The 24472-nt window shown below is 38.9% G+C and overlaps 2 protein-coding genes across 2 annotated transcripts; one reads left to right on the top strand and one right to left on the bottom strand.

The window, feature by feature from the left end:
• Positions 1–9403: 9403 nt before the first annotated feature.
• Positions 9404–11783, top strand: LOC124370234 (transcription factor Adf-1-like). Its single transcript, XM_046828523.1, has 2 exons — positions 9404–9545; positions 11449–11783. The coding sequence occupies exons 1-2, from the start codon at positions 9404–9406 to the stop codon at positions 11781–11783; spliced, it is 477 nt and encodes a 158-aa protein (XP_046684479.1).
• A 9833-nt stretch (positions 11784–21616) lies between these two features.
• LOC124370233 lies at positions 21617–24264 on the bottom strand. The gene is made up of 2 exons (XM_046828522.1): positions 22898–24264; positions 21617–21632 (listed from the first exon to the last, which is right to left on the bottom strand). The coding sequence occupies exons 1-2, from the start codon at positions 24262–24264 to the stop codon at positions 21617–21619; spliced, it is 1383 nt and encodes a 460-aa protein (XP_046684478.1).
• Positions 24265–24472: the final 208 nt, after the last annotated feature.

The raw sequence follows: 24472 nt of genomic DNA, 5'->3' as shown, positions 1-24472 counted from the left end.
AGATCGAATATATATATGCCTTTTAAAACTGAAGCATGCATTTTCTATCTGCACCCCACTTCGTTCCGCTTAAAGCTCTCATCGCGTTAAGTCTCTTTAGGCATTTCGCTTTAAGTTCTTTAATGTGCGGAACCCACGTCAGTCTGTAATCAAACCACAACCCCAGGAATTTCACACAGCGACTCGCTGGGATTATTATTCTATTTATCCTAAGAGTTGGATCAGCGACGTTCCTCAGTCGAGAAAAAGTTATACATTTAGTCTTTGAAGGAGAAAAATAAAACCCGGTTTGGTTGCTCCAATCTTCAAGACGGTGGATGGTTAGCCGAAGGTACCTCTCTGCAGTAGCCAGCCTCATGGCAGGAACAAACACAGCAAAGTCATCTACGAATAGAGAGCATCTGACAGGAGCTCTGACGCAGGAAGTGATGCTGTTTATGGCCACAGCAAAGAGAGTACAGCTAAGGACACTCCCTTGAGGCATACCGTTCTCAAGAGTTTTGGTGTCGGACAAATGAGTTCCTAGTCTTACATTAAAAGAACGTTCATCCATAAAACCTTTAATAAAATATAACATATTACCGCCGACGCCCCAATTTGAAAGGGTGTTTATAACTTCCCTACGCCAAGCTGTATCATACGCTTTTGTTATATCGAAAAACACAGCAACAAGTTGCCTCCGTTTAAGGAAAGCATTCAGGATTGACGACTCCAGGCATACTAGGTGGTCTAGAGTTGAACGGCCTTGACGTAAGCCACATTGCTGTGGAGACAGGAGATTATTGTGTTCTAGGAACCATACCAGTCTACGATTTACCATCCGCTCCAGTATCTTACAAAGACAACTGGTAAGCGAGATAGGCCTGTAGCTAGTAGGGGAGAACTTGTCTTGGCCAGGTTTGTATAATGGTACAACGTAAGAGTTACGCCATGAACTTGGAAAGCTGCGTTCTTGAAAATTTCTACTGAAAAGGGACAAGAGGCATGCTTTAACCTCTACAGGAAGGTTACTCAACATGGCATAGTGGATGTCGTCAGCACCGGAAGCTGAGTTTATAATGGGAGAAATAACAGATTCTAGTTCGTCAAGGGAAAACAATAGATTTAAGGGATTTATATGGTTATTGTCATGTATGGGCTGTGTTTCATGTTGTACTTTATATCGCTGGAACAAAGGACTGTACGACGTCGTCCTCGACACGTTAGAAATGGACGAGGCCAGAGCGTTTGCCACATCTTTCGGCTCGGTTAATATGATGTCGTTCACCCTTAAGCCAAGAATAGGCAGAGGTGGCTGTTTTCCGCAAACTGCCTTTAGTCTCCTCCACACCAGAGATAAAGGGGTGGTACGGTTAATCGAAGAAGTAAATTCCTTCCACGAATTTCGTCGACATCTTTTAAGTATGAGACGAGTTTTAGCTCTGGCAAGACGAAATCGTGCGAGGTTTTCCTCGGTCGGAGATCTATTAAATATCCGCAAGGCTTTCCTGCGCTCACGAAGCGATATCCTACACTCTTCTGTCCACCAAGGTTCGTTTCTTCTTTTGATGATTCCTGTTGTTTTTGGAATACTTTCCAGAGCGGCGCTTGAAATGGCAAGTGTTATATTGTTGACGACGGAGTCTATATCTACTGATGTTGAAACATCTAGTGCCTGTAAAACTTGTTTAAATTTGCCCCAATCTGCCTTATCAAGCACCCATTAGGTCTTTGGGGCACATTACCTGGAATGCCGAGAACTTTAGTTATGACCGGTGCATGGTCAGAGGAAACTGACCAATCGAAGCGGTAAGCAATTTATGGTGTGCACACGGTTAGGTCTAATACTGACCAAGAACCTGTTCTCGGGCAAATATAAGTTAGCGAGCCATCGTTCAATAAAACAAGATTCAGATCATCAAGGACCTTGGAAACCATGTTACCCCTTGGAGAGCAAGTGGTAGAGCCCCAAAAACTATGGTGGGCGTTGAAATCGACCACAAGTACGAAAGGATGAGGCAATTGATTAACAAGGTCCAATATATCTTCTCTTGGAAGACATTCTGGTGGCGGGGTGATATAAACACAACAGACGTGTAATTTAAACGGTATATCTAGCTTTATGCATATTACTTGTAGAGTTGTGTTCAAAGGTACCTCCACTGTATTCAGAGAAGGATTTGCGAGAACCATAACTCCTCCACATGCATGTCCGTCATTATGGTTGTCATGGCGGAAGATATCCCATCCCCTGATGGAAAATTGGCATGCACGGCGAAGCTTGATTTCCTGAATACATATGACATTTGGTTTTATTTGTGATGCTGGTAGGTTTAGGTCTTCCAGATGGCTTCGCATTAATATTCCATTGTATAATATTCATATAAAATTAGGTTTTGAAAGTAATTTTGTTTTTTGTTTTTCCTTGATTTTGTTTGAAATTTACAGTCGTTTTTTCTAATTCTGAATGTGGCCTAAGGTCGTCATCAAACAAATCCTCCTCCATTAGGCTGGATTTAGAGGACTGGTATGAGGGAGGGGTTCTGTTGGCACCCTTTGACCGTTCCACCACTTTAGAGGCAATCTTTTGATTCAGCCCTGACACAAGTTTTTGGCGTACTTCCGGAGATAAATTTTTCTTTCCCGTCACGCTGGAACCTCCAGCATTAGGGGTTTTTTAAAATTGAGCAGCAACCTGCCCTTCAGTAGACTATTGCTTGTTTAAAGTGTTTCATCGTTTGGGTTGAGTAGGTGTAGCCGGTCTTACAGGCACAGAAGGTGCAAGGTCTGATACATCAGTGCCTCCACTACGTAGGAAAGTCTTGGCACTAAGTTGTTGTACCAAAGCAGCAACCTGTTGGGTTAGGTCTCTAACCATGCCTTCCAGAGCTGAGCAGGAAGAACACGGTTTCGGTTGCACAGGGACAGAGGCAGCCTGAGAATAGGATACGTCTTTCTTGGGGGTTTGCCCAAGTCGTTTCCTATATTCTTTACGAGCATCGCCGAAAGACAATTTCTCGCTAGTGACTATTTTCAGCACTTCCTTTTCTTCTAAGTATATTTTACAGCTACGAGAGCTTGCAGGATGCTTGCCCTTGCAGTTGACGCACTGCTCTTCGCCACCGGCACAGCCCTTGTCACTGTGACCACTTTTGCCACAAAGACTACATATTTCAGGGTTATTGCAAGTTTTGCTGGAACGTCCAAAACGTTGACATCTATAACACCTCTGACGATTTCTAAAGTATGGACGAACTTGTAGAGTAAGATATCCTGCTCTAATTGTGGCTGGTGGGTGAGGAAGGGCAAAAGTCAAAATGTGACCTGGTGTAGGTGTCGGTACACCGTGTTCAACCTTCATTATTCTCACCACATCAGTCACAAGACAATCTTTCTGTTCTTCTTTCAATTCTTCAATTGAGCAACATAGCATATCGCGACAGAATATAATTCCTTTGCAGAAGTTTAATGTCTCATGAGGATGGACGACTTCTACTTTGTCGAAAAAGGATCTCATGGACAGAAATTTCTGGGCCTGTGGAGCGTTCGCAGCCTCTACCAAGATGCTTCCATTACGGAGCTTCCTAACAGAAGACGGCGAACCGCCCACTCCGACTAGAGCCTTGTTAACAAGGAAGGGGCTCACCTTTGCCAAGTTCTGAGTATCATCTTTGTGTTTGAATACTAGAAAAAGAAGCAGTTTTCCTCTGTTTGTTTGTTTCCACTTCAGATTCTGAAGAGAGGGCATGCTTCTTTTCCAGATCCATAGTAGAATCTCTTTCTACAACTCTATAATTTGTTTGTGCTTGAGAAGGGTTTAGGTAGCCATTCAATATTTGAACCAGCGCATCGTGATTAAAGGTGCAGGTCGAGACATCGGGAACGGGTACACCCTCGGGAACCTGTCAGCCAAAGCTTGGCAGGGCACCCTACCCCAGTTCCCCGGGCCCGATGTTATCTTGTTGAACCGAGTACATTAAGAAGGAAATCCCGTTTTGACAGGAACAATTTGTTGTGTTTTATAAACATGAGTTGGGAATGGTTTGTAGGTTAGCTAGCTTTTAGGTAAATATTTTAGCATATTTTAGGGAATTTATTTTAAAACTGTTATCGTGTTTGTAAAATGTTTTAAAATCAATTGAAAATGAGTAATCTTGAAGGACACCTAGTGGAAAGAGACAGTGAAATTGACAGACTTTTGAACCTTGAATCAGATGAAGATTTCGACGACGATGGATATGACAATGACTTTGCTCAAGCTGAGTTTGAAGTATTAGATTTTGGACAAAATAGTGATGATGATATTGAAAATAGGCTAGGTGAAAACATTGTAGTCTAAAATGAGTTCAATGTTGTTGAAAGAGGAGGATGTGATGCAGACCTAAATGTAGGCCTAGGCCTACCTGGTTTTTCTTATGGTTCTGAAATGGTTTGGGAACACTTGTTCAACTATAATCCTGTAAACTGTAAGGGAGGAGTTTGTTGTGGATTCTGGTCCAAAAATCAACCCAGTAAGTATTTTGGACATTTTTCTTTTCTTTTTCGATGACAAATTAGTTGACAATATTGTATTGGAGACCAACAAATATGCTGATGCTGAAATGGCCAAACAAGGCATGATTATTAGGCAACATTCTAGGTTATGGAAATGGACCCCTTGCACAAAAAATGAAATTTATGTTTTCCTTGCTCTCTACATGAATATGAGCCTTGTAGTGAAATCTTCAATTAGGTCATACTACTCTAAGAACCCGATATTGGACTCTAATATATTTTCATCTGTCGAGTCTTGTGACCGCTTTGAGCTTTTGTCTAAGTTTTTGCATTTTAGTGATTCAGGTAATAAGGGAATTAGTAAAATTTCCCCAATAATCTCACATCTGAACAAACAATTTCAAGAGGCCAACATACCATCACAAAACATATCAATAGATGAATCCCTACTTTTATGGAAAGAACGCAGTACATCCCGCTAAAAGCGGCCAAGTTTGGGGTCAAAACCTATGAGTTGTGTGAATCTAAAACAGGCTATACATGGAATCTTATGCTATATACTGGCTCAGGTATGGTTTTGGAGTCTCCTATTGTCCCCAATAATTGTAAAAAAAACCATAGCTATTGTTCTATGCCTAGCTGAAAAAGTACTGGACAAAGGCTACACATTATGGATGGATAACTTTTACAATGACCCAGAACTGGCAATATTTTTGAAAGAAAGAAAAACAGACTGTGTTGGAACATTGCGACTGAACAGAAAAACAGTTCCAACTGAAATAAAAAAGCAGAAACTTTCTAAGGGAGAGTTGTGTGTAATGCACTCAGATCATGTTACCATTACAAAGTGGTGTGACAAGCGGGTTGTAAGTATAATCTCAACCTACCACAAATTAGAGATGGTACCATGCAAAACCAAACAAAATGAAGAAATACTAAAACCACTTTGTGTAGTTGAGTATAATAACAACATGGGTGGGGTAGACATGAGAGATCAACTGCTGCAAAGCTATCTGATGGAACGAAAAAGGGTTACAAAGTGGTATATAAAGGTTTTCAAGCGATTATTGAATGTCACTGTTTTGAATTGCTATGTAATCTGGAAAGTAGCAAATCCCTATTCAGAGCACTTACACTTTAGATTGACTTTAGTAAAAGAACTGCTAGAGAGGTTTCAAGTTGGTGTACCAAGAAAAACTTCTGGAAGACCTTCAACTGAACCACCACTAAAGCGCCTTACTGAACGTCACTTCATCGACAGAATACCTGCTGTTGGAAGAAAAGCAAAACCCCAAAAAACAAGGTGTGTTGTGTGTTACAAGCATGGACAGAGGAAAGACACTGTGTTTTGGTGCCCTGATTGTGAAGCAGGACTTTGTGTTGGAGAATGTTTTAAAAACTACCACACAAAATCAGACTTCTAATGTAAGTTATTCAGTTTGAATCATTGTAAAGTTAATAAACTAACCTAAAGTAGGTTAATTTTGTTTATTTTGGCTAATTTTAAACACTAACAACATAGAAATATAATAAAATAATTATAAACTTGGGTAATTTGCTTATATTATTTATAAAACACAAAATCTCTAAAGAAACCGCCAGAAACATCAACGCAGGAGGGGGTATGACTATGGAAAAAAATAACACGTTGAAGGGTTAACAAGTAAAATCCCACAGGGTGTTAGCATTTTCATGGACAGATTTTTCACTTCCATTCAACTACTAGATGAACTACACCTAAGAGGTTATCAAGGAACCGGCACCCTGAGAGACAACCGCATCCCGCCTAATTCCCAACTCTATTCTGATGCTGAGGTTCGTCGTGGAGGGCGTGGGTTTGTTAACCAAGTGGTTAGGGGTGACGGACAAATTAGTATTGTGAAATGGTGTGATAACAAGCCCGTTACTCTCACGTCAAGTGTACATGGAGCTAGTCCCAAAGATAAATGTAGACGTTGGTCAAAGCAGGAGAAGAGATACATTGATGTGGATAGGCCGAACATAATTTTACAGTACAACGCCAAAATGGGTGGCGTCGACCTCTTTGATCGCACAATTTCTTACTACTGTCTATCAGCAAGAACAAAAAAATGGACAGTACGTCTGACTTTTCATATGATAGACTTTGTTGTTGCTTTCGGTTGGATAATGCGAAGGCGGTATGATAATGCTGAACAAACACCAAAGAAGGATAGAATGGATTACCTCGAATACAGAACCGATCTAGCGTACCATCTGATTCACAACCAAACACCAGAGGAGGACATCGATGAAGTGGATATTTTACCACTGCCAGTACCGTCAAAAACACGTCAACATCCCTCTTGACATCCGAAGGAAGACCGCAGCTAAGCACATGCCCATGATACCAGACAACAAGGATCACCGCTGCAGATTTCCAGGTTGCGATTCAAAAAAAGCTAGGATGCAGTGCAGCACATGTAAAGTTTTCCTGTGCCTGAATAGTGCAAGAAACTGTTATAAAGTTTTCCATGAAATGTAGAGAACTAATGCAATATCCATTATTATCAACCTGTTTTATTTTGTAATAATGTTTATTGTTTCAGTTTGTATACCATTGATTTTTTGAGGTTGGCCGGGACCCAATGTCCCTTATAGGGGACATGCTTGATTTCATACTGAGGTCTAAATAAAAATTTTGGAAAAAATAATATGAGTTTCTTGATTTATTTGCAACCAAAGAATCATATTAGTTTCCAAAAATTATTATCAGGGGATGTATGGGTCCGAGGAGGCAGGCTATACTCTTTGCGGGCTTCGTTAAAGGAAAGTTTATTTAGAGTAACAATCTTCAAAACTTCCTTTTCCTCTAGGTAAACTGTGAATTACTTCGAGGTGGCCGCGTGTTTACCCTTGCAGTTCACGCATCTGACGTCGTTCTTGCATCCGTCTTCTTGCATTTCACATTGCAGTTCGTCCTTAATTTCTTCCTCACTACACTCCATCAGGTCCCGGCAGAAGACGATCCCCTTGGAGGTGTTCAGTGAGAAGTGGGGTTGAACGACGACTTCCATCTGATCAAAAAAACTCGTCATTTGAAGGAATTTCTTGACTTGGATGTGGTTGACAGCCTCCACCAAGATAGTTCCATTCCTTAATTTGCTTATAGATTTAGGCTGACCGCCTGAGGAAACAAATGCAGTGCAGTCTCTATAATCCGGCCGTGCGCTAATACGGCACGTCCAGTAATCCGGCACTGTGCGAGCGATGACGGGTCGGGTCAATGCCCTTCGGTTCATGTCACTGCAAGCACGGATGACTCACCGGCCCGCCGCGCCGCCACTAGTCACTCGTCAGTTACTTGCCTACTTGCGCTCTTGTTTTACAGTACTACTGTATACAGCTTCGTTCCGTTGACGTGTTTGCGTTTCGTTCACGTGTGTGCTCGTGTGTGTTATTACGATATTTTATAATAGTTGAGTGCGATGTCGGAAAAACGTAAACATGTGACATTAACAATCGATAAAAAGTACGAAATTCTTAAAAGTTTAGAGAAAGGTGATAAGTTGTCTCATTTGGCCAAAGAATACAACATTGGTCGTGCAATAATACACGACATTAAAAACAAAAAGGACAAAATTGAATCGTTCTTCAAAAGTAGGCCTAGTGAGAAATCTGCTGTTGCAAGAAAAACCTTAAAATCAGGTGTTTCTCCAAGTTGAAGATGCACTTTTTGCATGGTTCATGCAAGAAAGAAGCAGGCATACACCTATTTCAGGTGACCTATTTCTCGTGCCAGGAAGAATCGGTTGAGCCCTTTATAGTAAAATTCATAACTGTTGAAGAAATGAACTTGACCCCAGATCAAGTGTATAACGCGGACGAGAGTGGCTTATTTTGCCAAAAAAAAGAAGTTTGTTCACAGAGCTGAAGAAAGCGCACCTGGCCGCAAGTTGGCAAAAGACCGAATCACATTTATACCGTGCTGTAATGCCAGTGGCACTCATAAATTACCAATGCTCGTGATCGGTAAATCAAAAAACCCCAGGTGTTTTAAGAACGTAAATTTACCCGTGGCATACACAAACCAAACAAAAGGCTGGATGACAATGACTCTCTTCAACGAATGGTTTCATAACAGCTTTGTTCCATCAGTCAAGAAATTTTTGAAAAAACAGAAGTTGCCTCTTAGAGCATTGTTACTTCTCGATAACTGCCCTGGGCATCCTAATGCAGACGAATTAAGGGATGGCAACATCTGTGCACTATTTTTGCCCCCAAATGTTACTCCATTACTACAACCTATGGATCAAAACGTTATCCAAACCGTAAAGACAAGTTACAAAAAAACCCCTTTGTACAGGATTTTGTCAAAAGAGGGTAGTGTTGTTACAGCACTAAAGAACACTAACCTTAAAGACGTTGTTTTTAACTTAGCTAGTGCATGGGAAAAACTTTAAACGAAAACCATTGTCTGTTCATGGAAAAAATTGCGGCCTACTCTGACGTTACTACAGGATTACGAAAAACAGAAAAAAGTTACTCTGAACAACAAAACGACGAAACTGAGCTAAATGACTTAAGAGACGCAATTACTGAGCAGCTTGTGGATGATCCTAATGACATGACGCAAACTGAAATAAATGACTGGTTCACCGGGGAGGAAGAAGAACAATTGTACCAAATAATGACAGACGACGAGATAGTAGCAGACATAAGGCGGGGACACACCTGTCATACAGCGTTCCGATCCGACTACGGTCATACAGACGGACGACTGTATGACAGCTGAACAGACAACGGCCTTGAATGCGGCAAGCCACACCCGTCCGTCACGTGACCTGTCCTACTCCCACCCTTCTCCGATGTCGCTGTCCGATCATGCTTCGACAGTGCAGACCATTCGTTTACTTGATGCGGGATGCGTGTCGTTAGCTGTTGTATATTTTTGTGTTTTCTGGTGGCTAAAATGGCGGCTATAAAAGCGGAGGAGCTGATCGAAAGTGTAAGAAACTTTCCAGTTTTGTATGATCAGACTCAAGAACAATATAGAAACTCTGACTATAAGGATATTATTTGGAAAAAAGTTGCAAAGGAATTGAACGTAGAAGGTGAGAACTAGAATAGATAAATACTCAGATTATTAGTACCAAAATATCGCTTATCAGTTATCATTAACAATATCTTATAACAATAACTTGTTTTACATGTTGTCATATGTAGGTACAACTACATATTTTTGGTATACATGCAGCTAGTTGTACAAAACAAATTAAACTTAATCACGGTAAGATGAAGTCATCTTACCATGATTAAATTTAATTCCTTTTTGTGCAACTGGCCGCAACTGTTGTACTTAAATTAATTAATTTCATTCAGAAGATTTGTTTTGGTTTATACAATTTACTACGTAATACTAGTAGACTTTGTCCCGCTTTAATTATTTGTGTGACTAGAGTGTGAAGTGAACGATTACCGCACCGTGAGAAAGTTTTTTTCACGAGCCGGAGGCGAATGAAAAGTTCCTTGAGTGCAGTTACAACACCTTACACTCAAATTACACATTAAATTTTTGTATCCGAGTGACGCAACTGTGTATTTATTAGACTATGGTTCTTAATATTTTTTGTGTACTGAAGCAGGACTGCCAACTTATTTTTGAATGCTGAATAGGGGGAACCTGGGTATAAGGTACTCACTATTAATTGTGTTGTGAATTTGGCTGTAAATCTTGTTTTGAATTCCAGGTTGCAAATATGGGATAAGTAAAATATAATTTTATGTACTCAAATAATTAACTTTACGCACTGGTGTAGGAATAGACTATTGTACGTGCTATAGTAAGTGCAAAAATAGGCACTTTATGGGTAAATAGTGCTTTTTGGGTCACTGTAGAAACATTTTATCATCATTTTATCATTTTTATTTTACGTTATAGGCTTTCTTCAGATTACACAGGTTCTCAAAAATATTTTCTAATAGATAAAAATATTTAGTATAATAATTAATAAAATATAAACTGAAATATGCATTGCTTTGAATAGTTCCAATGGAAATAATATAATAAACTTATCAACTTATAAAGGCTCGACGTTCTTGCCACTCCACACTACCCTCTTCAGAATTGAAGAATTGTTTGAATTGCTCTCTTATATTAAATGCTTCACGATTTTCCCCTCCTCTGCGACGTGGAAAGTGCTGGAGACGAGATTTCTCCCCTGGAGCCGTGTCAGTATCATGGGTTGCTTCAGGCACTTTGTAGTCTTCATAAATTCGAATGAAGTTGTGTAAGATGCATGCTGCAAGTACAATTCTCATTATGTTGTCAGGACTTCCCTGGAGAGGTCTCATGAACATTCTAAATTTTTGCACCATAATGCCAAACACTCCGATATTCTACGTGCTCTACTCAATCTGTAGTTGAAAATTCTCTGTTCGTTAGACAAGTTCTTCCCAGGAAATGGTCTCATAATGTTTGTGAGGGGGAAAAGCTTCACCGGCAACTATAACCATGGGAAGTTCAGTATCTGTTCCTGGGAGACACTTTTTTTCAGGAATGTTAAGTTGGTTTTGAGATAGCTTTTTACCAAAGTTGGAATTAGACAAAACACCACCATCTGAGTTTCTTCCGACATCTACAAAAATGAAGTTGTACCGAGCATCAACTACAGCTAAAAGAACAATGGAGTACGTTTTCTTGTTAGTTCCAATAGAGACTTCATGACGATTTTGGAGCTTGTATTGTTACATGCTTACCGTCCATAGCACCAATGCAATTGGGAAACTGCCACTTTTTCCAAAATTCTATTGCTATTTCATTCCACTTGTCCTCATTCGGAGCTGGCATTACTTCGTTCAAAAGTACTTGAATTACCGCTCTGCTTGTATGATGAACAATGGAACCAACTGTACTTCTTCCCATTCTGTAACTGAATGATATGGTTTTGAAAGAATCGCCTGTGGCAAGAAACCTGTAACAAACAACTTATATTAATAAATTTCTATCATTTTTAGGACAAGAGGAGGAATGTAAAAAGAAGTGGAACGGAATTCGAGACAGTCTGCGAAGAGCTAGACAGAAAAGGAAAACCAAATCTGGACAGGCGGGAACATTAACCAATAAATACAAATTTGAGTCCATCCTTGAATTCTTGATTCCTCATCTCGGTGAACGGAAAGGCCTAAGTAATGTTCCTGATGAAGAGGACATAAGTGATGAAACTCAACTCAATGACTCTCATCAGCAGAACTCCACCAAGGAGTCACAAGATGTCAATGGCATTGAACCTCAGGAGAGTGTAGAATCCGTGTCGTTGCTAACACCTACAACTCCAGCAAGTCGACCATAGACCTCTATCTGCAAAAGGCAAAAGGAAGCTTGAAGCAAAACCTCAAGAGACTGCATCATCTCAGCTAATGGCATACATATTGGCTGAGAAGAAAAAAGGGTGAAGTGAAAATCATGGACAGCACCCTGTCGATACATTTTTGTCCGGAATCGCTACAACTCTGAAATCACTGCATCCTGTCCGTTTTCATTCTGCTAAAGGAAAGATTTTCAATATTGTCCAAGAGTACGAATTTACAGGAGCTTCTTGAAAATAGCAACCAACAAACTAACATGGTTCCTCCAAACAATATGTCCTCTGATTCAACGTCTCTTACAACGTCTACACTGTCGGAAGGAGTTGTATCGTATGCGGATTTCTCAAAAGGTATTCAACCTGCATCAACATCTCCTGCATATAATGAAGAAACTTACACTACATTTTTTAAACTTTAAATATATCATTCATCAAAGATGTAGAATGTTTAAGTTTTTTTATTAATATCTTTTTCTTTAAACATTTCATATATTGACTGTGAAATTGTAATCTAATGTTAATAAATTTCTTTTTGGTAATTTTCTTGTGCTTATTGTGCGTTTTTGAAATCCAACTAGAGTTCAAATTTATTTGGAAAAATAATTGTCATAAAGCAAGGTTAAAAAAATAAAATGTTCTATATAAATAATCCTAGATATATCGATCCTAGAAATATAAATAATCCTTTTGACAAGAGAACTTTTTGTAAATGGGATAGTATCTTACCTTAAAAATACTGCCAAGCGGTGTCTAGGAGTGATTACTTTTCTAAAATACGTGTCTTGCATGGTTAAATGTTCTTTGAGTTTAAGTTCCAACTGATTGAAGGTATGCATCGGCATTCTAAAGTAATGAAAAAATTTCGTCTCGTCGTCCAACAGATAAGGTAAAAGTGTGGTAAACTCCCCTTTTTCTTGTCTTGTTTTCCATGCATTATGTACCCAATATTCACGTTTTCCACTACTCTTCATAAATGACTGTTTATTATTTTGATCTTCTTCATCCAAACAAATAGCCACGATAGCTAATTCACGATTACTAAAATTCAACATTAGTGCACAGTACGCTCCAAGGTCGTTTTAACTGGCGTCTGACGAAGGGGAGAGGGGAACTGATTGTGTCGCAGCTGCTCCACACTGATCAGGCGCTGCGTGCGTTCACCACGGCTATAACTTGGGCGGAGGAAAATAGTGTGTCAGCTTCTGAACTCCTTACACTCAAGGACTTCAAGAAAAAGTGTTGAAGCATTCGTTTGATGCTAAAAAACAAAAAAACGAATACGCCTATGCAGATTTTTCATTTTACGGTCTGTAAGTTTACATGAGTAGTCCATTTCCAAAACCAGCTTTCCGTCAAAAAAATCGAAATTGAGATAATGATTACCATGGTAACTTTAGTGAATTTGCTACCGATTTGAAATATTTTCAAGTTGCAAAACCTGCTAAAACAGCAAGAAAATTGGATTTAAAAATTGATTTCATTTCCAAAACCTGTTATTTACACTCAAGCTTCAGTATCAAAATCTGTTATTTATTCATCCATCTTTACTGTTCCAATATCAATAAATGTTATATATCAATAAATGTAAATGTCGTCAAAGTAAAACATTTCCAAAACCAGCTATTTCGTTCACTCATATGATTAGGCGCATTTCAAAATGAAGTTTTTGCACTCTTATAAAATAATTATTTGAGTTTTACTTATGAAATATTTTATTACCAGTGCTGGCAATACTGCAGAAACAAAATATTTAACGTATTTTTCTATCAGCTGTGCTTTAATTTTGCCGCCAACATCAAGATCTATAACAGCGTTTGTTGTTTGTTGTGGTTAAGTTGAAAATTATATTGTTCTCAGTTATTTAGTTTGTTTTTTAAGTTTTATCTAATGGAATCTGAGGATAGTCTTAGATAATCTACAAAATAGTAGGTCTACTGATATTGTGGAAAATGTTCAAACGACAACGCCTAAACTAGCAAGGAAAAGGAAAAGGTACCCCGACGATTGGCAGAAGAACGTTGCAAAGAAAGCAAGGTTAGTTCTGTAAACATTATATTTATTAGTTGTTTTCTACCGGTAACTAAACTGATTTTTATTCAGGCCTAAAACCCTTGTAGCTATACTGCATTTCGAAACATTATTAAAGTTAATAAGTGGACCTAACTATTGTTTTATGGATTTCTTTTATGTACAAAATAAATGCACAACATGCCAATTCATAGTCTGAACACTTCAAAGGATTTTTTTGTTTTGTTTTTCTAATCCATATGTACTGGACTTTAACCATAATCTACAGTATTTGGATAATTTCTGTTTACTAGCCAGTTGGTCGTTTGTTAGCCTAACCAGATGGAACCTAACATAAACTGTAGGTCCCGTAAGTTTCCATTGGCTGTTGGGCTATTAATTAACAGTCCTCTCTAAGGTTAATGTCGACCTTAGTTAGTAACAAGACTACAAGATCGCGCCACACTCTTTCTACACTCACCATTCATCTCATATTCGCCTGTCTTGAAGTCGGCGTCTTAAGCCAACAATAATAATAATAATAACCTAATAATTGGTTTTGTTGTTTCAGACATTTACCAAAAGGATTCCCCGAGTTACCCAAATGCAAACATGGAGGAACTAGCATGTTTAGATGCAATGAACTATCACTACAGGATGCACGGAGAATTCATCAAAAGTACTATAAAGATGCAAATTTGGATACGAAGAAAAATTTTATCCTGCGGCATGTATCAATCTCATCTGCCAAAAAAAGAGGTAAGCTCAATGATGCAGGCAGCTCTCGTGTAAGCACTTCATACTTCCTACCCAAACAACGTGAAGGAGAGATCGAGCAAATAAGGGTCTGCAGAACTGCATTTTTTGGGAATAATACAAGAAGGGCGTGATCGCTTACAAAGGTTATGTAAAAAATATCTGCAAACAGGTGAGGTTCCCCAAGAAACACGAGGAGGTGCCCGTCAAGTTGACAAGTTCCAAAAAAGGGAAAATGTAATAGACTTTATAAAAACATTCCAGCCGATTCAGAATCATTACTCAAGGGGGAAAATTAAAATACGTCAATATCTACCAAGTGAACTATCAGTAAAAAAAATGTGAGAGATGTATACAGCTAGGGAAAAAGATGAAAATCTTTGTGTTGAATATGAATTTTTTAGGAATGTTTTCAATTAAAATTTTAATATTAGTTTTCATGCCCCCGTATAGTGACAAATGCTCTACTTGCACTAGTCTTGAGAATAAGCTGAACTTAGAACGCAACAAAGAAGAACGAGACAATCTAAAGCTGCAACTTCTTGCTCACAAAAGAAGAGCTGATACATTTTTTAAAGCATTGCAAGAAAAGAAAGAAAATGTGTTAATCTTAAGTTATGACTGCCAAAAAAATTTAGTTCTTCCTAAAATACCAGATCAGGAAGCATATTATCGACGCCAGATGTATTTGTACAATTTCACAGTTGTTGAAGGAGATTCAAAAGCCAATTTAAATAAGGAAAACACTTGCTTATGTATGTGTGAAAATGAATATGCTAAGGGATCAGTTCAAATTGCTTCTGCCCTGAACCATAGACTATGTTCTACAGATATGAATGGGATCACATCTGTCCATCTCTTTTCCGACGGTTGTGGTGACCAAAATAAAAATAGCACTATAATATTCATGCTGTCTGACTGGTTATTAAATACAGCTCCACAACACGTCAAAGAAGTCGTTCTCTTTTTTCCCATCGTTGGCCATTCGTTTATCCCACCTGACAGGGTTTTCGGAATCCTTGAGCGACAGTTCAAAAGTAATAGTGTTATTGAAAATCCTGATAAATCTCTTGAAATGTTCCGGAAAGTTACAACAGTTATTCAACTTGGAGAAGACTGTGAGGTTATTGATTGGAAACAGTCTTCAGATGAAGTTTTGAAGAGGACGACTGACTGGCATTTTCAATTCCAAAAGTCAAAAAAGATTGTTTTTAGAAGAAACAAAACGTTGACAACTGTTTTGGTTTGAGGAGAACCTTTTTATAATTTTGAAAGTGGGAAGGGCAAAACTCTATGCAGAAGGGGAAAAACTTTGAAGAATATACGATCAGAAAAGGTGAGCAAAGGAATTCCTGTAAAATCCGCCAAACTTGATGATGTGAAACGACTTCTAGAACTTCATTTTGGAGAAGAATGGGGCCAAAACGAACTTTTGCAATACTATTCAAATGTATTTGTTCAGCAAGCCAACTTAAATACCGGTACACCTATTGAGCATGAAGATATTGACTTCGATTTAATGGAGGATGAAAATGAAGTGGTTGCATAGAAACCTTTTTACATTGATATTGTGGACAGTAAAGTGACATTTTCATGATGTTGTTGGTTTAAGTTCTTTTTAATTACTTTTTATTTTTATATTGTCGTTAAGTCTTCACAACCATGAAAAGGCACTATTAAAATAAAATCATGAAGTCTTTTGTACTTATTAATAAATATGAATAAAATTAAAATTTGTCACAGGTAATTTATTTATCCAAAAACTTTTTAACTGTTTTTGGAAATTAAAATCATTTTAACTGGTTTTGGAAATGTACCAAAAAACAAAATGGCTTCTTGTACAGTTCCAAAACCAGTTATATTCATTATCATTTACAAAACCAGCTATATCCAAAACTCAATATTTAATTACTAAAAAACAAAAGTCTTGTGATTATACAGACTTTGTTAAATAAAAAAGGACATTTTTCTAAAATTTTTGGTGAAAAAATCAAAAAGATATGTTAATTAGTAATGTTTTTATACGTTTTTAATGAATACTGTAAAATTACAAAAATTATTCTAAATAACAGGTTTTGGAAATGGCCTACTCACATATTGATTTTCAAATTTTTTTACTGTATCCTTCCGTTGTTTATTTCACAGCCAGATTAGGCATACTGTACTGTTTGTTTATTACGTTTTATTGTGTATTTAGTTATTTTCCAATTGTACTTTTGCGTTCTACTTATGTTAAACTATACTTTAACTGGTTTCTAATAATTTCAATGTACATTTGTATGTTTTTCGTACGTTTTTACCCATACATCCATTAATCCGGCAATTTCGGTAATCCGACACTACCAATCCCGATATACTGCTGGATTAGCGAGATTGCACTGTGCTTTGTTAATAAGGAAAGGACTAACCTTAGTTAGAGTTTTGCCCTCATCCTTATGACTCACGATTAGGTATAGTGGAGTTGGAATGTTCATATTTTCAGCTCTTATTTTTTCTTCCAATTTCCTTCGTTTGAAATATGATTCATGTTCAGAATCTGACAACTGTCGCTTTTTTCTGGATCATTATGATCTCTTCCTCCGAATTCTTGCCCTAAGGGTGAGGTGGTTTGGATGTCCATAGATAAGGTCACCAGCGCATCGTGTTTAGTAGTGCGGGCCGATTCACCGGGAGCGGGCATACCCTCGGGTGTCCCACAGACCGTAGCTTGGGGGACAACCCTACCTCAGTTCCCCGAGGCCCGATTTCCATCGATTACCAAGTCGGGAATACACGCACAACTTGGACTCGCACATGGTAACAGGGGCTCCGACACCCCTGCCTACTGAATACTTCCTGACCAAGGTCCGAAGCGACTGGCTTCTGAACCAGTACATGACTTACGCCTCGGCAGAGACAAACTCATATCAGCTCCCACCGACATCAGATAGGGCATATTGCACCGGCTTGAGCACTCCCAGCGAGCCATGTACTGGAACGGTCAGAGGACGGGTACTTATAATACCCTGGAGGGGGATTTGGTAGAAATTGGGAAATGGTTAGGTGGGAAGAGGCAGTTTAACGTCATACCTAGGACGGCGTATATCGGGAAATTGCAACAAGGAAGTATGGGAGTGAGTTGTAAAATGTCTTCCTCACAAGTTGACAACCTAACAACATGTGGTGCTTGTTTACCCTGATATTCATGTATAGTTGACACATTGTGACCTAATTTTGCAAGTTGTAGTTTTTCGGTTTGTTTGAAGAACAGCCGTTTTATGTCATCCTTCCATGTAAATAATTGGTCAATGTTATCAAAAGGAAGTTTAACAAGCTCTCTATTCACAAGGCTGCTAGTGGTCATCTCCTCACTGCAGTATTTATATAGAATACAGGCAGTGCTCAATGTACACCTATATGAGTCTTTATGGGCCTTTAATATGAGTGGTTTAATTGTTGAGAAATGTTTGATATTTTAGTGATGTCATCAACTTTTGTTGTGCAGTTCTTAATTCTGTTATTGTAGGGTATTTACTTCATGCATGTCACCTATCATCATGACTTCCTTAGTCTGTGAATGTTCAACATCAAACAAAATTTCACCTGCATGTAGCATGAGTGCTTCATTTACAATCAGTCGTTTATAAACTCCTCCTTCTTTCATGTTTAGTTGAGTTAATTAGTAGAGAATGAATTGTTCTGCAATAATTCTTTGGGTCACCACGAAGTTCAGGATGCTGCTTTTAGGCGATCTAAGAAATCTGCTGCTCCTTCTTTGGCTGGATACAGAACTACGTCACTTTCTTCAAAATAAAATATTTTTTTCAACATCCTGGCATACCTTGTACTAGGTTAAACTTAGTAACAAGGGCAGGTATGTCCTCAATTCTAACATTATTTACACTGTTAAACGATCTTAAATCGTTCATTAATTGTTTATTGTCAGATACCAAAATAATATAATAAGTGATTAAAGTGTTAGGGGCATCAGATTTTTTTTTTATAAGGGGCGAAAAACGCAGCGGTTATCATCGCCCTCAAGAGAAAATTGGCACCTACTCGTATTTGGTGGTGTCAATTAGGCAAACATAGATTACATTCTGTAAGAAAAAATATAAATAGGAATCAAGGCAAGTAGGTGAGTAAATAATTTAAAATAACCTTAGAACTAGATAACATTACTTGTAGGGGAACCCGGGGCGGAATGGGGTAGCGGGGCAGAATGAAGATGTAGATTTTTGAGGTCAAGCACGTGCTTCTACCTAGCGGCAATCACTGTAACTAGATCACGCCACTTCGGCTCGACACCGGCAGCCATGTTTAGTTAGTTTCGTTGATGTTTGCGGAGTGAGTGTGCTGATGATAGTTTTCGTGCTTCTGCGTTGCAAATTTGATCGGTATTGGAACCAAGGTAAGGTCAATTTACAGCTTTTAAGCTCAACTATCATTAGTGGATACTTGAAGTACATTTAATTAGCTTATGTTACGTGTAGTAGAATGTTTCTTTACAAATCGTTTTTGAGTCACCATACCTCCATAACCTAAAACATATCACTGGGGCGGAACGGGGTGGGGCAGAACGGGGAAGTACCCCGTTCTGCCCCATACTCATTTTTATTGGTGACCATATTACTTAGGCTATTTTTTATATTTCAGATGGTTCGAGACTATAAAAGAAAAACGGATAGACAATCATGGTCCTACGAGTCTATGAATAACGCAGTTGATGCAGTTATTTCCGGCCAATTCGGTTACAAAAAGTCGTCTCAACAGTTCAATGTGCCCCAATCAACTTTGGAAAGATATGTAAAAAAAAAGAAAGAAAACCCTGACTATAAAATTAATAAATCAGCAGGAAAATTTCAAAAAGTATTTAGTGATGAGCAGGAACAAGAGCTAGTAACCTACTTAAAATCTATGGAGGCTAGGTTATTTGGTTTGTCAATGAAAGACTTGCGGGAATTAGCTTATCAATTAGCTGTAAGGAATGGCATTGGCCATAGATTTAATAATCAAACCGCAGGACAAGATTGGGTCTCAGGCTTCCTTAAGAGACATCCTACTTTAACTCTTCGGACACCTGAGTCAACATCTGGTGCACGAGCTATGGGGTTCAACAAAGTGTCTGTTGACAAATTTTTTTTGTTACTCACAAAAGTAGTGGACAAGCACAAACTAACTGCCTCCCAAATATATAACTGCGACGAAACTGGAATTACAGTTAACCCAAAGAGCAATTCAAAAATCATTGCCCTAAAAGGAAAGCGTCAGGTTGGGTTGTTAACTTCGGCAGACAGAGGAGAAACTGTAACTGCCCTCCTTTGCATGTCAGCAAGTGGAGCGTACATGCCTCCTATGCTGATATTTCCTAGGAAAAGAATGCAGCAGGAGTTTGAGATGGGATTGCCTCCTGGGGGTTGGGCAGAGGTACACAGCTCGGGGTGGATTACATTAGATACTTTTTTTGCATGGTTCAAGAAGTTTGTTACATTCTCTAATGCATCTAAAACATCGCCTGTTCTTCTTATCCTTGACGGCCACTCGACACACACTAAAAACCTGAACGTTATTGACTATGCTAGGGACAATGGAGTTTCCATGCTATGTATTCCACCGCATTGCTCCCAGAGGCTTCAGCCTCTTGATGTTGCATTTATGAACCCCTTAAGTCGATACTACAGCGAGGAGCTCCGAAAATGGCTTCGGAGCAATCCAGGAAAAGTGGTAACTTTATTCCAGATATCGACTATTTTTGGGGCAGCCTATATTCAATGCGCCAATATGAGAACTGCCATAAGTGCGTTTAAAGCTACAGGAATATGGCCTACTGATCCCTCCATCTTCAAAGAGGAAGATTTTCTCCCAGCAGACGTAACCGACATTCCTGTTGAAATACCTCCTTCCCAAGAGGCTGTCTTATCACCAGGAGAAGAACTGATCCAAGGAGGCGAAGAACTTATCCAAGGAGGTGAAGATCTTAACCAAGGAGGTGAAGATCTTAACCAAGGAGGTGAAGAACTTATCCAAGAGCCTTCTCCGAACATTCCAGTTAAAAAATGCCAATCAGCAAGCTCAAATGATGTTGATGAAGTTTTTTGCACTGATAAGGAGCAAACACCGGCAAAGAAACCCCGGCTCAATGATGGATTGAGTGTCCCTGGATGCTCTCATTGGGTAGATGGTAACCAGGCCTCTCAATTAGGGGAAACATCCAAATTTGTAGTCTCACCCGAAGTTGTGATGCCAATTCCCAAAGTTAAGGCCACCACAAAGAGGTCAAATCGGAAAAAAGGGAAGACTGCGATCTTAACAGAATCGCCATACAAAAGAGAACTTATGGAGGCTATAAATGAAAGGGAAGAAAAAAATCGTATCAAGCAAGAAAAAGCAAGAATGAGGTTGTTTAAGAAGGAGAACAAATCGAAGAGTAAGGAAACTAAAGAAAAAAAACCTGAAGAAACTTGAAAAAAAGAAGGAGCAGAAAAATGAAGACAATGATGACAGTGATGATGATGATGATGCAGACTGTGCCTGTTTGTATTGTGGAGAGTTCTATTCAAAATCAGTAGAAGGGTGGGTATCGTGCTGTAGGTGCAAAAAGTGGGCTCACAATTCATGCGCAGGCATAGACAGTGAGGACGATGAAGCTGTATTGTTATGTGAATTATGTGACGATGAGGACTGAGAATAGGATTTGAAAACAATTGATGTTAGTTTAAGTAGCCTTAGGAAAAAAAGCTATGACAAAACACGTTTTAGTAGTTATAATTAACAATATACGTTTGGAGGGAAGTTTTTCAAAAATGTTGACATGTATTTAATGACCACCCCATTCTGCCCCGATACCCGGGGCAGAACGGGAAATTGTAATAGGTGTAATTTTCAAAATATAAAAAAAATTATTGATGTTTAGTTAAGATATGAATATTTTCTTGTTGTGTGCTAATGTTCAATAAACATGTATAAAATATTTCAAACTTTTTAATCAACCCTTTTTACATGAAAAAAATATATATTTACTAAGTACCCCATTCCGCCCCGGGTTCCCCTAACAAGGGAAAGACTGTAGAGAGGTATTAACCCATATAGGAGCTAAAAATATAAATAGAACATAAATAAGGACAAGGTACATAACATTAATTAAATAAACTGTAAAAACTTAACAAATTTTACTGCCACCGAGGTAGCTGTAAAGGGGCTAATTTGGCAGCTGTCATAAATAAAAATTAAATAATAAAATTAATAAATATTAACAACAGTTAAGAATCGGAATAGATAAACTTAACACAATACTATATTTTGTTTATCAGCGTTTATCCATTGAATAAGCATGTTTTTATTTTAGTACTAGCGGGCCCGGCGCGCTTTGCTGCGCATTTCAATAATTTTTTGCAAAAGTTGCCCGCGGCTTCGCACGCAATTTCCCGTTGAAAACAGTACACTATATTCACTTATTCTTTTTCTATCACATTCTAAACATTGCTGAGATAATTGATAGTCGTTCCATCGTGAGCCTCTTGGGCGTATTATGAAGGTATGTACCATATTCCTGCCTCTATCTAGCTGTTACCCACGGCTTCGCACGCAAATCTTAAGAACCGAAGTCCTTATATTACTTAGTAAATTTTTTTTTTTACTATAATAAATTTTAGATTAAATTAGTTATATCTCCGATGCCACGATTGAGCTTGCTTTGTTGTCTCGATCGAGAGAATATGTACACACGGAGTTTTGAGAACCATACTTCTGTCAAAAAAAACAACTAAGGTTGATTTTATAACATTCTTTATATTTGTAGCCAACGTAAGATAGTAATTATGATATCTGCATTGCTCTTCTGATCAAGCATGAGCATCGTTTATATTAAATAAATATTGCAGTTAAAGGTGAATTTTTACGTCAAATTTGAATTGTATTATCTGGATAGTAAAGTCTATGTTTAACAGTGATTGCAGAAACAGTTTAAACAAAATTTGTCGTTTCTCTTAAGCTTACTCTATGCTTTAAAACTATAAGTGTAATATATGTTTACAAAGAACAGCTGATTAAAAATTTGAAAAGACGTTAACATATGTTTGCTGCAATGCATTTCTTATGGGTATTTCTGTAACCAGTGGGGCGGAATCCTGAATCGGGAAAGGGATGGGCATAGCTTACAAACCTTCTCCGTGGAAAAATACATATACGAACAAATTTTCATCATGATCGGTCCAATAGTTCACGATTCCATAAAGGACAAACATACAAACATTCATTTTTATATATATATAGATTATAATGCATACAATATTTTACTTCTTTACTACATAGTGATTTTTTTTCTTTGTTTTGTTACAGGGCGGAAAGTTCCACCTAACGTTTGGAACTCCGTCCGGAACTTCAAAGGATCCTCAGCTGTGTCATCATCATTGATGGACAGTTGAGATGACTTAGATGAAGACGTGTTAGGGTTCCTAACAGGCGCTTTTGACCTGTTATCGACTTTACTTTGAATATTCTTCTTAAGCTTTTCTGACAATTTCTTTCTCTCTTCTAAACTTAAGGCAGGTTTGAAATTTTGCTGAACTTTATCTCTATACGTTAGACCTCCTGGTGAAGGTTTAACATAAGACTGTGCATTAGGTTTAGAGGAGGTCTGAACGTCTCGGGGAGATTTACTGGGCAAGACCACAGACTGTTCCCCAGCACCTGCGGCGAGGTGCTGAACCAGAGCAGCCACCTGCTCAGTTAATGCACGCACCATACCCTCCAAGACTGTACATGAGGAACACTGTGCGGTCTGAACAGGGACAGATACAGCTTCAGAGTAGGAAACTCCTTTTTTTGGAGTTGGGGCGACCCTCCTCCTGTACTCTTTACGCGCCTCGTTAAATGAAAGCTTTTCGATAGTCATAATTTTTAATATTTCTTTTTCTTCTTTAGATATATTACACTCTCTTGAGTATGCCGGATGTTTTCCCTTGCAATTGATGCATCGCGTCTCATTTTTGCATCCCTCCTCTTGGTGTCCTTCATCACCACAGCGGGAACATGTCTCCGGGTTCGAACACACTTTACTGGAGTGCCCGAACCTCTGACAGCGGAAACACCGCTGGGGGTTTTTAAAGTACGGCCGCACAGACAGAGACAAATAACCGGCCTTGATGGTTTCTGGCGGATGGGGTTTTGCAAAAGTTATAATAAGACCCGGGGTAGGAACCTTTACCCCGTTTTCGGTCCGAACAATCCTGACCACATCAGTCACCATCTCGCACTGCAGCTCATCCTTTATTTCCTCTTCACTGCAGTCCATAAGGTCTCGACAGAAAACGATTCCCTTGGAAGAGTTCAGAGAGGCATGAGACTGGACAGTAATCGCTACCTGGTCGAAAAAGCTCGTCATTTTAAGGAACTTCTTGGATTGGATGCAATTTGCAGCCTCCAACAGGATAGTTCCATTCCTCAGCTTCCTTATAGATTTAGGTTGCCCTCCACAGGCTACTAAAGATTTGTGGATAAGGAACGGGCTCACCTTAGTCGTTTTTCCATCTTCCTTATGACTTAGCACAAGAAATAAAGGTGTAGGAATATTTATCTCATCGTCAGTTTGTTCTTTTTCCATTCTTCTTTGCTTGTTTTGATGAAGCTCACATTCTGAGTCAGACAAATGCCGTTTCTTCTCCAGATCACTGTGATCTCTTTTTACAACGCTTTGCCCTAGTTTTGGGGTGGTTTCGGTTTCCATAGGTATTTTAACCAGCGCATCGTGTGTAAGGGTGCAGGCCGAGATACACCGGGAACGGGCACGCCCTCGATAAAACTGGGTCCCGTGGGAGCCCAGGTTAATCTACCCCAGATCCCCGGGGTCCGGTGTTGACTCGTTTAACCAGGCTGGGTATGCTCGCACGGCCTGGGCTCGCACGTTGCAGCAGGAGCTCCGACACTCCTGCTCA

This window comes from Homalodisca vitripennis, unplaced genomic scaffold (genome assembly GCF_021130785.1).
Source record: "Homalodisca vitripennis isolate AUS2020 unplaced genomic scaffold, UT_GWSS_2.1 ScUCBcl_52;HRSCAF=833, whole genome shotgun sequence".
In the NCBI taxonomy this organism is placed as follows: domain Eukaryota; kingdom Metazoa; phylum Arthropoda; class Insecta; order Hemiptera; family Cicadellidae; genus Homalodisca; species Homalodisca vitripennis.
Note: the sequence above shows the minus strand (reverse complement) of the source record. Positions and strands in the feature narration are given on the sequence as shown.